The sequence below is a fragment of the Saccostrea echinata genome, unplaced genomic scaffold (genome assembly GCF_033153115.1).
Source record: "Saccostrea echinata isolate AGI-Se365-2 ecotype Australia unplaced genomic scaffold, CSIRO_AGI_Sech_v1 ptg000010l, whole genome shotgun sequence".
NCBI lineage: Eukaryota > Metazoa > Mollusca > Bivalvia > Ostreida > Ostreidae > Saccostrea > Saccostrea echinata.
The window spans coordinates 1,537,316-1,551,680 of record NW_026889759.1 but is presented as its reverse complement, the minus strand read 5'-3'; the positions used below and the strand labels follow the sequence as shown (position 1 = coordinate 1,551,680).

At 32.6% G+C, this 14,365-nt stretch overlaps 1 protein-coding gene across 1 annotated transcript; it reads right to left on the bottom strand.

Annotated features, from left to right (window-relative positions):
* Positions 1-1,444: 1,444 nt before the first annotated feature.
* Positions 1,445-11,668, bottom strand: LOC133184577 (vesicle-associated membrane protein 7-like). The gene is made up of 6 exons (XM_061319660.1): positions 11,603-11,668; positions 10,129-10,277; positions 7,371-7,467; positions 4,986-5,087; positions 3,809-3,967; positions 1,445-3,166 (listed from the first exon to the last, which is right to left on the bottom strand). The coding sequence occupies exons 2-6, from the start codon at positions 10,275-10,277 to the stop codon at positions 2,966-2,968; spliced, it is 708 nt and encodes a 235-aa protein (XP_061175644.1). The 5' UTR covers positions 11,603-11,668; the 3' UTR covers positions 1,445-2,965.
* Positions 11,669-14,365: the final 2,697 nt, after the last annotated feature.

Genomic DNA, 14,365 nt, shown 5'->3' with positions numbered 1-14,365 from the left:
AGGCCTTTCTCCTTTACATGAAACATTATCAAATATTGAAAAAAAAAATTATTATATTGGAAAACAGAAGACTGTGAACATACAAATAAACTGGGTTATCCGTATATGTCAGATGAATTATTGTACACTAGCTCATAAAAACAGTATTCAAAATTTGTCCATCTGTCTTAATTAGCATAACAACTGTGCATGCACAAGTTAACCAAGTCTGATGTAAAAAAAAAATTAAAAACTTCAAAAAACAAACAAACAAAACAAATAAATAAAATTTGAATTTATTTGTATAAATCATCAGATTTACTCACCTGAAAATAAAACCATTTCAAAGAGATGAGGCCCCGGATGAAATAAAGCTACTGACATCAACTATATCTCCAGCAAAGACCATTAATGACACTGAACAGGCATGAAATGTGGAATTCCTGGGCAGCCAGGACTCAGTCTCCATCTCCCATCAGGCCATCTTTAGTAGAGCTCCTAAACAAAAGAATAAGGAAGAAATGTATAAGATGATGAAAAGGAAAAAGACATCAACAAACCATTCAACAACAACTTTTGTTGACATTAAAATCAATACTGACAAAAAGAATATACTTGCCCATTTTCTACAAAATGAAATCTGCAAGACAGGTGTAAATGCTACTTGGAATGAATAGGAGTGGATTGATGGTCATTCATATAGCACCACATTTTAAGACCATAAGCTGAGCAATTTCAGCACCTGGCCTCATGCTTATTTCAATATATAACAACAGGTGATCATGTCCAATTGGCAGCAAACTGTAGGAATCTATATTTCACAAATAAAGCAGAGTGCAACCATACTCAATTACAGCCAATTAACAGAATACAAGGAAATGTTCCATCCCGAATTATGACCATAATCCTAGGTAGTCAAAAAATGTTACCAATCCTGAAAACCGGCATTCAGCAGATCGAATTACAATCCTGCAAATTTTAATAAATATCACTTTTGCAAAAGAAATATGGAAAATAAAGAGTGGATGTTGATTGATGCGAATGCTATAGGTCTCAGCATAGAAATGGATGGTATAAAATACTTCAAATGTTAAATTCCCCACCACTGTGTTTGTGTCACAGTACAGATGTATTAATATCATACAAAGGACAACTAGCATGAAACTAAAACACCAAAATGATCAACTTTACCATAAAGGAGTAAGAGTTAACAACAGTATAATATCTACATCCACTGAAGATTTTCTTATGAAAACCACTTTGTTCATCTATCAGTAAATGCTGGTAAACTAGTTAGAACTGGATTTTCAAGCCACCTGCATTTATTTCTTGTGCAGTACTGTGCGTTACAATAGGTGACACATACAATGACGTACATATCAATAATATAATATTTAACATATTTAAACCAACTTTATATGATTATTTATACAGACATAAATATATAAGAAAAACAGAAAAGAAATTATTGATCATCATTTATTTAACTAAAAAGCTTCTGGATCAAAAGATCATAATATCTTAAAAGTTTATGAATAAAAATGTATGCATTACTGCAATGTACAAATATCACTCCACGTTTCGTATAGCTCTGTAACATTCATTTGATTAATGAAAAATGGAGCCAGTTTAACTCTTGGACCTTGGATCAAGCACATAAAAAAAACTGAACATATACATTTTCAGCATAGAAAGATCACTAATGTATGTGTAATACAAGTCTGCCAACAATACATTGTCAGTGAATCAAAACAAAAATCAGGGTTACATACAAGCAAGAATAATATAACGCATCTCCAGTTAAAATTAAAGTGATGTGTCACAGGCAACTAGACAAGCATGATTCACTTGTGTACAACACAACAACAACAACCCCCCACCACCGAAAAAAAAAAAAAATAAATGAAGGAAACAGCCTTTGATTCAGGTTAACTAACAACCAAAAATGAAGAGAGATTTACCTGAAATTGGACACCGTTATTAACTACTTAGAGCTAGTCTATCTTATCATAAAGAAGTATACACCATTGTATTTCAAACTAAATACTACTGATATTTTGTTATTTTTATTCATACAGCATGTTCCTAATATATATGTAAAATAATACTGTAAAATCACATATTTTTGTGGGGTCAAATTTTCGAGGTTTGAGGAAAAAGTATGGGTTGGTGGGGATTTGATTTTGTTGATGAAGGATTGTTGCGTAGTTATGTTTATGACATTTTAATTTCATACCTTGAAAACAACGAAAATTAACCCCTGCACAAAAATTAGTGATTTTGCAGTATTCAAAGAGATCATATGAATTTGAATACTGGAAATAAATAAAAATAGATTTTTTTATATCCCAATTCCTTGGGCACAATTTTAACTTTGGCCTACTATAACAATGTACAGTCAAACCTCATTATCTCAAACTCAATGGGACCCAGAGAAAACTTCAAGATATCAGAGTATTCAACATATCAAGGGCTGAATACTGAAAGAATAGGTGGTTGTGACTTCCTATTCACTTCGACATATCCATGGTATTCGAGATATCAGTGTTCGAGATACCAAAGTTCAAGTGTACAAGATTTGATCACCAGCTCTATTTGACAATTAAAACACAGTTATGATTTATGAAATCAAAGAAATTCAACAGGATACTAACAAACTTCTGAAGTTTCCTTACAAGATACAAGATATCTGATAAATTAAAACTTTTTTCTAGCAGACAAAAATAAACAGAATTGCATGGACAGGTAATCTTCAGACTTAATTTGACAATGTAACCTTTAATCCTTCTAGTGTGCAGAAATAAAAAAAGAAACAAACAAGTGAGTTTACATACTTATACCACTGAATCAATATACATGTATATATGTACATTAAAATAAAAATTTCATTAAAATCATGAGCATTTTGAGTCAGTCCACCATTTAGCACCACATACAACTCATTTCGTCTTTTTTTTCCCCAATGTACAACAATAAATTTCTTATATTATCTAATACTTTTAACAGTGGAGGGAGCTACTGTTGTGGTCTTGGAGTCCCCTTTGAAGACACCTGTTCCATTAAGGATGAGGATAACGATGACTACGATGATGACAAACACCACTACACCAATGATTATCATCATCTTAGTGTTCTTCCACCAGTATTTTTTTCGAATTTTTCTCGCAGTCTTCTGAAATTGTGACGACTGCAAAAGAAATATGGAAAGATGTACACTCCAGTAAAATTACTCTGTTTTTAACATAATAAAAAAAACAAACACTTATTAATATGAGAGTCACAATGTTCAATGTTCTCAAAGACAAATGGAATGTTGAAACCCTTTTTGGCCTCATGACTGCATTCTGATTGGACATATTAAAGTCTTGTTCTTGATGAAGTATAGATATTTTATATGCTAGCAAAAATTATTGTATCAATGATAAATTTTGAATCCATTGGTTGGAAGTAAGTATGCACTTATTACACCACAACAAGAAAGCAAACCTACCGTACTACATTTGTATGTATAACACCTTCTGATTGGCAACTGAGCTCTTGTTAAAAACACTATATAAAAATTCTTAATGTACAGAGATTTACCACAGACAACTTCCACAAATAATCCTTTGGCCTTCAACTCAAGGTTTTAGATACAGACTGATGGTATATTAAGCCACAAAAAAGAAACACTGTGATCTTTTCTCCTATATACTGCAATATGACAGTTCACTTATAAAGTAAGCTTCTAAAAAAAGTAAAAATGTAGTTGCAGAAAAACAAATAAATGGTAGAACTTCTAGTCATTCTACAATAAAATGTTTTAAAGTTGTGTCAATCACCAACTTACACTGGCTTCTAACTCCTCTGTTTTGTCAATTAAATTCTCTAGTCTTTCTCCCCTGTCTAATACCCTTTCAATGTTTTGTGTCATGACATTTTTGACATCATCCACCTGAGATCGTAAGGCACTCACATGATCTCCTGCACCAGGTTTAGAAAATTTCTCCTGTTGACAAAAGGTTGTAGGCATTAAAAAGTTCATAAAATGCAAGCAATTGAGCCAAAAACCTGTTAAACTTGTATGACAAGGTTAACTGAATTTGGACCAAAACTGTAGGAAGAGTAGCATTTTGAAAATTTGTTTACAGACAGACAGATGGACATTTTATCAGTGCAATAGCTCTTCTTTTCTTTGATAGAGCTCAAAATTGGAATTGTGTAGACAGAATGGACAAAATGATTACTATAGAGCACTCATAAATTCTTCTTGCACTGTATTGCATATAAAAGTAAATGAAGTGTTGTCTTAAGCAGAAGGACAAATTCACATAGGAGCATGTTTTTCTACACTCAATTTCAAATTTTTATTTTTTAGCTCAGATATGCCATATATAGCTTTGAGCTTTTTTTTTTTTTGACATTTGGGTATTACAACATAAGACTATTGCTTGTAATAGCTCAACAACACATCTTAAATGGGACTAAGACAAAGATATGTTTTTCAGCTGGCAATGTGTTACACGCTGATAAAAGACTTTTGTAATGATAGGGATTTGTCAATGTTTTGAGCTGCAAAATAACAGTCCTTCATATTCAGGTAAATGGAGCCCAAACTCAATCACTTAAAAATGCCTGTGGAAAAGTCCAAATAAAGATTTTTTTTTTTAAATTGTGGGTTATTTATACTTTTCACATTTAATGTGAAAAGTATAAATAACCCACAATTTAAAAAAAAATCTTTATTTGGACTTTTCCACAGGCATTTTTAGCACAAATGAAAACAGTTGATTCAACCCAAAATATGACACAGTGCATATACTGTTGCTTATAATTGAATAGTTTGGTACAATCATTTTACATGGACTCCAGACTCATTATGAATAAGAAAAGTGACTGAAGTCTCCATTGTTTCATTCAGTCCAGTGATATACACACTAATATAATTGGAATATTAGATCAAGGAAATTCAAACCACACACAGTTTTCAAGATATAATTCTGTATACCTAACTGCTAGATACTTACCATATCCTGAGCCATAATGAATCCAAAATCACTGTCCAGTTCATGGTGGCCAGCACTCACTGCCCTCATAGAGAGTGTACCACTCTGGAACTTCCTCTTAATCTACAATTTAACACATCAATGAGATACTTTACAAAGTTTCTTCATCATTAGGGTATACTATATATTATGTATAATTTTCACAGTTGTCCAATTTTTGCAACATTTTGTGGTTTTATGATGAAATGACAGTCATCTGAACTCCCAACAGGATGTAATTGAGCAAGGGAGAATGTTCTATTACGGTAACCTAACTTCTCAAAATTTACAACAAAAGCATCATATAAAAAAATGACAAATAAAACAACAACAACAACAACAAAAAGAATAAAAGATGCATGTACTACAATGAATGATTTTATTTATAATTTGGGAAAATATGAGTTAGAAATAGAAATAAAAGATATTAAAAATACCTCTCGAGATACTGCAAGAAAAACCAAAACTAAATGTTGAATATAAATTAGAATATGTTAATCTTTACCTATTCTCACAGAATTTAAAAGCTAGCTATATAACCATGAGTATCATATATATATCTAGTATGGTATACTAGTTGAATTCTTCAAAATATTCTGAAATACTATATAGATTTACTTTATTTTCTTTATATATCCCCTGTATGAGTGTTGTTTATTTATATTGTTTCTAAGACATAAGTTTTCAAGTAAAAGTGAGATCTAATACAGTTTAACTTCATTACCTTGAACTTCAATATCTTGATATAGAATACTAGTACCTTGGATATATCGAAGTAAGTTGGAAGTACTAACAACTCTTTCTTTACTTATTTTAGCCTCACTATCTCAATTTTTTTCAGTTCCATCGAGTTTGAGATAAAAAGGTTCGACTGTTCATCTGAGAAATATTTCTTGAGACAGGTTTTTACAGATTTCATTGTTGCCAGTGAGCTGAGTTTTTGTTATGTTACAACAAAATAAATTATACTTGCCTGTACCAAAGGCTCTAGAAAGATCAAGTGGGCCTTGTTCTTGGAGAAGATAAAACATTGGACCTCTTTCATGGTCCTACCCTACCAGGACTATATCATTTGAATATACTTGAAATGTACACAATATAGACATGATTTCATAATACATGTGTCTGTTATGTATGTCTAAGCATTGTTTTTTTGAAAGATTTGTTTAAGATTTTCCCATTACAATTTTGACACCACCCACACACACACTGGTGCCCCTTCCTAAGCCCACTAGCCTTCTGAATAAATTTGAATCTATTGATTAATTGATTGTATGTTGTTTTACGTCTCGTTTGAAAATTTTTCACTCATATAGAGATGTCACAGACTCCATATACCAGTGAAGGGCTTCAAATTTAGACCTTTACTCTGCACTCAGGGCCACTGAGCAGAGAGGGTTCTTTATTGTACCAACGCCTACCGTGACACGGGCCTCGGTTTTTAAGGCTTCATCCGAAGGACCCACAACTTTCACTTCAAAGTGCCAAGTGCTTGGCGAAGGAACAGTTGTTACCTATTTTTAATTTGAATCTATATAATCAAAATATGGTAATACATACACATCAATATGACTACCTGTTGTGTATTTGACAAGAAGTCTTTTTTCCTCCCTATATATCTCTTTGTGAAACTTTGACTTCCTATTGTGGCCCTACCCTTGCTCTAATGGCCATAATGTTATAAAACTTGGAAATACACTACTTACTGCTTTCATATTATATATCCAGCTTAAATTCAACTTTTTCTTATAAAAATTTCCAAGGATTTTTTTTTAAAAAAACATTTTGCTCAATTTAAAACTTTGACACCTATTGTGGCCCTTACATGAACCCTTACCCCAAAACTTAAACCAACCTGTGCCCCCAACCTTTAAACCCAGGAGTCAGGATTAGACTTAATTGGACTATCAATATGACTAGCTGTGCCCATCTATTTATCTTAAGAGTTTTCTATATATATTCCACAGTAAAACTTTCACCCAAAACAGCTGACCCCACCATAGCCCCTGGGAAAAAAAAATAAATAAGAATGATAGGAATCTACACTGCATGGGGATGTTTATGTTTCAAGATGACCAATTGAAGTGATCCTTTTATTCCTTTAGAAAGTTTTTAAATTCCCCCTTGTATATTCCTGTCAAACTTTGACCTCATAGGCTCAAGGCCACAATTACAATGTATGATTTTAAAAAAAACTCTAGAAAAATGAATTGTCAAAAAATGGGACAGCATTATACTAGCTATAACATTTAAGATCATGCAGGCATATAAAAGGAGTTTCTTTTTCACTGCATATTACCTTAACTTAGCTTCAGTTGGTTGGAATTAATAACAAATGAAATAATCATTTAATAAAAACAGTTTTACCTCAGCAAGGTATGCATAAGGTTGTTTTTTCCCAAAATCAGGACTTGCAGCACACAAATAAATCATGCCATTTTCTATCACACAGTGGAATAAATAACTGAAAATTTATCAAACAACAAAACTAAACAAAAAACACAAGAAGAAAATGTTCAAGTCTGAAAATAACTAGCAAACTTCAAAGGCCCATAGGCCACAATGCTCATTTAACCATTAAATGTTACATTAAGCATGCAGTACACTCCTTGCAATCAAAGCTAGACTGACTAAATGCTACAAAGAATGCTTGAAATTTTCAGAATGCACAAAGTAGTGTTGCAGAATGCAAAATATGGTTTTCAGCAGTTATTAATAGAAAACATCCCTTTCAAGGCGATTCTTTTTTTTTTAGATACTGTAATACTCACTTCTGCCCCATCCACCCCAACCGAGGGTTGAACTTTTGACCTATGGAATCTGTCTCAAAAAAACTTGCTTTCGATGCCAATGGAATTCTTGAGGTGCCACCCAACACTACCGGTACATGGTCATTGACAATGGAAGTGAGATACAGCTATTTGGACATTAGTTTTATTAGAGGATCGTTACTGGTACACATTGCAATGAAATTTACTTTACTTTTAAACATATTTAATTTACAATATCTACGTAACATGTACTATTTTCTGCATTCTGATTAAAGAAAAATTTCAAGATTTTTTTGTAGCATTTAGTCAATCTTGGTTTGTTTATCCACGGATAAATGCATGAAGCGTATTGCATGTTTATTGTTTATTGTAAATTTAATGTGCTTTAAAAATAAATAAATTTCCAAAATAGCTGTATTTTGCTTCCATTTTTATTGACCATTTAGTGTAGGGTGGCACTGCAAGAATTCCATCAGCACTGAAAGCAAGTTTTTCGACTTGCCTAGATGGCTGTGCAAGTCTAGTGCACTGTTCCTGTACTGCTAGAAGACAAATCCCTTAGGTCCAGAGTTCAATCCCGGATTGGGCCAAAGTGAGTATCCTTATAAATGTGAATTTTTCTTTGCTTTCTATACATATATATATAAAACAGAATATCTTATCAATTCTTGAACAATCAGTCATGCAAGACTTATATTCAATTACAACAGTATTCTTTGAAAAATGTTCAGGCAAAGATGATATCCACAAAAATAATAAGCATCCCAAGGTAACATCCAAGAGTAATGGAAGGTCAAAGAACAAAAGACAGTAAAAAAAATATTAAGCTGCTGCTGCAAAATAACAGAAAAATCAATGTAGATTAAATTTTCAATTTCAAAGGCAATAGTTATTACTTTTCCTGAATTGAGTGGTACATAAAAATTCAATGCTGGTCAGAAAAGTTGTACGATCTGGCAAAACACAAAAAACAGATCATGCTCCTTTTGTTCAAGTTTTAGTCATATGGACAATAATTCTATGATTTAAGCAAGTTAAAATTTAAAACCCCTCAAATCAACAATGAATCTGTCCATCCAGTGCTTAGCTTGGTATTATTAGGTCAAAATGATTTTTGCAATCTTCAGAGTGCTCATTAATATGAAAGCTGAAAACAAGAGGCCCATGGGCCACAATGCTCACCTGAGTAACTATGGCCCTTCTTTTCTTCATCAGCAAATTCTTTTTCCTACATATTCTTATGTAAAAATTTGATACGGTAACTTTTTATGGCCCCACTCTACCCCAGGGGGTCATGATTTAAAGAAACTTCAATCTATACTACCTGAGGATGCTTTCATATAAATATGACTAATCATGAATTTGCTATTGTTGAGAAGAAGACTTTTAAAGATTTTTCCTAGTATGTATTCCTGTGTAAAACTTTGATTGCCCATTGTGGCCCCACCCTACTCCTGGGGGTCACTATCTGCAGATGCTTCCCTCTAAATATGACTATTATTGTCTTTGCTGTTCCTTGGGAAAATATTTTAAAACACTTCTCCTATATATTCCTATGTTAAACTTTGATCCCCCATTTCTGCCCCACCCTTTACCCAGGGGTCATGATTTTAACAATTTCAATCTACACTATCTGAGGATGATTCCCTATAAATATGACTGATCATGGCTTTGCTATTCGTGAGAAAAAGATTTTTAAAGATATTTCCTATATATTCTTATGTAAAACTATGGTCCCCTGTTGTGGCCCCATGCTACCCCTGGGGGTCATGAGTTGAACAATCTTGAAACTACACTACCTGAGGATACTTCTTTATCAATATCAATATCATTATGACTAAAAATGGCTTTGCTGTTCTTGAGAAGAAGATTTTTTAAAGATATTTCCTATATACTCCTATGTAAAACTTTGACGCCCTGTTGTGGCCCCGCCCTAGCACCTGGGGGTCATAATTTGTACAAATTTGGATCTACACTACCTGAGGATGCTTCTATATAAATATGAATAATAACGGCTTGCAGTGACGTTATATGTGTGTGATAGCCACGGGAGACTGAACATGTAGCTTCTCTATTTATCTCCCTAAAACATATTTGGTTCATTACAGTCATATAAGGCTCTCACAGTTCTCTCATAAAATCAATGCCCCAGGTTTTAAACATAACTTTTCTTTCAGTTACTTCAATTGCCTCAATCTAAATGAACTTGCTTACATTCAAAACACCATCAGCAACTGCTCTTAAGAGGTGATTGGCTTAGTGTGATGTGACTTAATAATGCAAAATTTAGTTCACTTTCAAAATAATTTCAGATTTTCAGAATATTTAAAGATTATTTAAGTATTATAATGTACCTTTCTGACTGGTATGTAGTTTTGCCATCATTCCTTGTGGGAATATTTGACAGTATTGACTGCACCACATTCTCAAATGACCCCGATCCTGTCTGGTGACTACACAAGATTGTTGTTCCCCTGGTAATGCAACTGTATGTTATAGCCATCTGAAATAAACATGAGACTAGACCTTTTATTACAAGACTAATTCACATAACTTTTTCCAATACTGTTCACCCTGTGTCCCCTTCTTACACTCTTAAAGGCCATTTCCTGAAAATTTCATTCATTACATATGGATATAACTGAATATTATTTTTTTGATACCTATAATGTACACATAGAATTGCTATTGTTCTCAAGACCCTAGATTTTACCTAAACTGTCTTTTTCAATGTATTTGTGTGGTTTACGTTGTATAAATTCCTAACCTCTTAAAGTATGTCACTTGTCAGCTTTAGAGAAAAGTTTGGTCTGAATATCAAAGTTGTCAATTAAAATTTAATTTTTATAACATACTCGAATTAAACAATACAAATTGTACAACATTGAATTAAAAAAAAAAACACTCACAAAATTGGCTAGAAAAAAGATTTATGAGGGACTATTTCTTGTGGCAGTCAGGCAGGTTCGAACACTGGTGGCCAGATACTGAAACTGTAGACGTACATTTTTCAGTGTGGGATTAATTTACGCTATGTAAGTGGTCACAATAATTTCTGCGGAAATTTGTCACAGCATACTTTATGTGCATTCAAGCATACAAAGGCAATCTAAGAAATCCACTTAACTTGCTACCCGCAGATTGAACAGAAATTGTGATTCCACAGAATTATGAACCCATGGAAAAAAGTATGTTAACAGTAGTTCAGTTAGTACAGCACCTGAGTAGTGATTCAGGGGGCCCAGCCACCCTGGTTTGAATTATGATCTGGTCTGTCATATTTTTCTCTCTCACTGGTTACAATATTAAAAAAAAATCAATATGTTGGAACATTTGCCTTGCATACTTTTACTTGCTGAAATTTTCATTTTGCTATGCACTAGGAATATTAAATGTATGTTTCAAATGATATTTCACACATTAACAAACCTTATAATAAAATGCACTTCCATATATTTTCTGTAAAAAGATTTAAACAATTATATGTGTCAGAATATTAAAACTATTGGAATTTACACTACAGTGAGATGCTTGCTTATGAAGTAATCTTATTGTAACCTAGTCTGTATTCTATTGATTTTCTTAATAAATCACAATACAAACATTTCTTCCTAAATATGGTGCAATCAAAACCTATGTATCACAAGATTTTTTATGAAGACGTCCACAGGGATTGAACTTATGATGGAAGTGCTGTTTCTGACCTTGAAAAGATTTGTTGAAGATAATTGCTATGTAAATTTTGCATTTATTATTAGTACAACACCCTACTCTTGGGTCCATGATGAATCAATCTATATTAATGCAGAGATTACGCATTTTACTTACTTCTTTAGAGGAGGCGTGTCGAGTCCCTCTTGCTGTCTTCTGTCCAGCTTCGACTTCCGGTGACTGCTATCTAGATAATTAAGACCAGGAAATTTCGGTTGATATTGTAACAATCATCGTTGTGGTTAAAAAACAATGTTTGACAAAATAATAATAATAAAATAAATAAATAAAATTAAATTCAAAAAGACAAACAAAAAAAAAAATAAACAAAATAAATAAATCAGTAAAAATAAAATAAATCAATAAAAAAAAATCAATAAATAAACAAAATACATAAAAAATAAATAAATACAGAAATAAATAAAATAAAATGATATAAAATAAAATAAATAAATAAATAAATAAATAAATAAATAAATAAATAAATAAAATAAAATAAATTAATTAATTAATCAAATAAATAAATTAAAATAATATTTAAAGCAAGAGTAATTTTTTTATAGTAAATCGAGGAAATCAGGGATTTGGCTCTTTGAAAAAGTGAAAATGAGACAAGATTTATCGCACCAAATGAGAACAAAACCTAACAAACTTGAGAAATCCCCCCATTCCTTGACACCCCTCCCCCGGAAAAAAATCACCAGACAATGTTGTTGAGGGGGTACAACCATTTTTCTTATACATAGCGTATATTAGGATTGATTTTTTATTGCAAGGTGTATACTTGCAAATTCATTGGGAGGGGAGGGCACAGTATTCAGTAGCTTGAACTTATTAGCACAGTGCCCCTTGGCCTTTGGGTAATAATGATGATGCAAAAATTATACCGTCGTCTACGGCAAAGTTGTGGTCTTCAAGTTAATCTACCTTCATTTGGCAGTTTTTTTTTACTTCTCTATATGCCATATAATCATAAATTTAAACAATAAAATGCTTTCTTTGGTTGTTAGTGCGGGAATTAATGTCGCAGTTGCTGCAGAAAAAAATACATAACCCGCGTAAGCGGGTTATGTGATTTTTTTTCTGCAATAGCTGCGACGTTAATTCCCGTACTAACAAACAAAGAAAGACATTTTATTGTTTGTATTTATATCTTTATAAAAAAAAACATTCAAAGTAAATTAAATATATTAAATATTGTATTATAGATGTGAATGTCATTGTATGCATAATTGATGGAACAGCCGTTTTAAAGAAATCTATGCAGGTGGCTTGCTTAGTGTTGTTTACTGACTGATTAACCGCAATGGTTTTTATAAGAAATAAAGGAAATAATATTCAGTGGATGTAAATATACATGTATCATCGTTTCTCCAGTACTATTATTTTAATTTGTCGTAATTTCATTGACACAATCATGTTTCTGTCCTTTTCATAAATGTTGTCTTTGAGTATTTTTATCCTGGCTTTTTTAGGGGGGTGGAGTGGGGGGATACTCTCTTCTTATTCCACCCCTGTATTTGCCCTTCTTCATATTGAACTGAACTAACTCTGAAGGAAAGAGCCTCTCTTGCATAACTTTTATTAATTTTTTTGAGTTACCCAATTTTGATACATCATTGAACTGGACACTCTAGAAACTTGCTTGATTTCACTTTCAATTTCTGAAGTACTGATAAGTATAATAAGTTTCTAAACAAAAATTGATTGGATTCATGATTCAATTCTTTGTAATTCAATTGACTGGAAAACAGATCATGGAGAAAGAAGATGGATGAACAAGGCGAGCGAAGTGCCTATAGTGCCACAAACACGGTGAAAAATTAAATCTCAATAATAACAAAATTTTCTTTCATATTTCATCTAACAGAATAATTTAAAGCATAATTTATGTAAAATCTCCAAAATTTGCAAAGATCTCACAAAAATTGAAATTATTTGCCTATGAAATAGCATACACACACTAAGAGGGCAAAAAGGATCATTTTCTCATACTATAACACAATTTTTCGATATGAGTGGGTCTTCGCTTCACTTTTTTGAAAGTTTATCCTCAAAGTTTGCATAAAAATATATATTTTTTGGTTTACAACATGGAGCAAAGACCCACTATACCTTAAAAATACACTTTTATGACACAACATTCGCATCTGAGAAATACTTGAAGTCCATTTAGTCAAGGGTCATATCACAAACATGATTTAAATGCCACTATTCATCAGGAGCTGTGAAGCGTACTGGTTAGGCTCTAAGGAAAATGATACTCAGAATTCAATCTGAAAAAAATCAGATCCTTTGATCCGCTCACGTAGGTCGCTAAACAAGGATCTGAAGAAACCCCATTCAGGGTCATCTCCTGGTGACCTTCAAAGATCTGATTTTTATCAGGTTGACACAGGATTTTTATTGCTAGGGTTCAAAGCCCATGAATACCACATTACTTTTAATAACAGAATAATTCTTGCCGAGAAAATCAGAAAAGCTCAATTTGGCCTTTGGCAAGGTCAATCCTTTCAACCCTAATCAGGTATCAAAATATCCCATTCTAGGATAAAAATATTGTAACATTCATCCAGTTGGTAAATGGGAGATTCTGGGAGTTGATCTATAGAGCAAAGTCAGGGTTTGACAACTTGGACCTGGGATGTCGTGTACTTAGAGATCTTTTTCTTTTCACAGACATCAAGAGGAGTAGTTCTTACCAGACTCACTGCAAAGAGGTCTATCTGCAAATAATAAACATGGAAGCATTTTATATTCTGATATCCCTTTCATCTTGAAACTGTAACTCCTTGTGGACAGAAAAAAGTTAGATACAGTATCCAGGTATCTCTGCAAGTTCTAATACTGAAAACTGTATAGAGTAACAAACTACTTGGA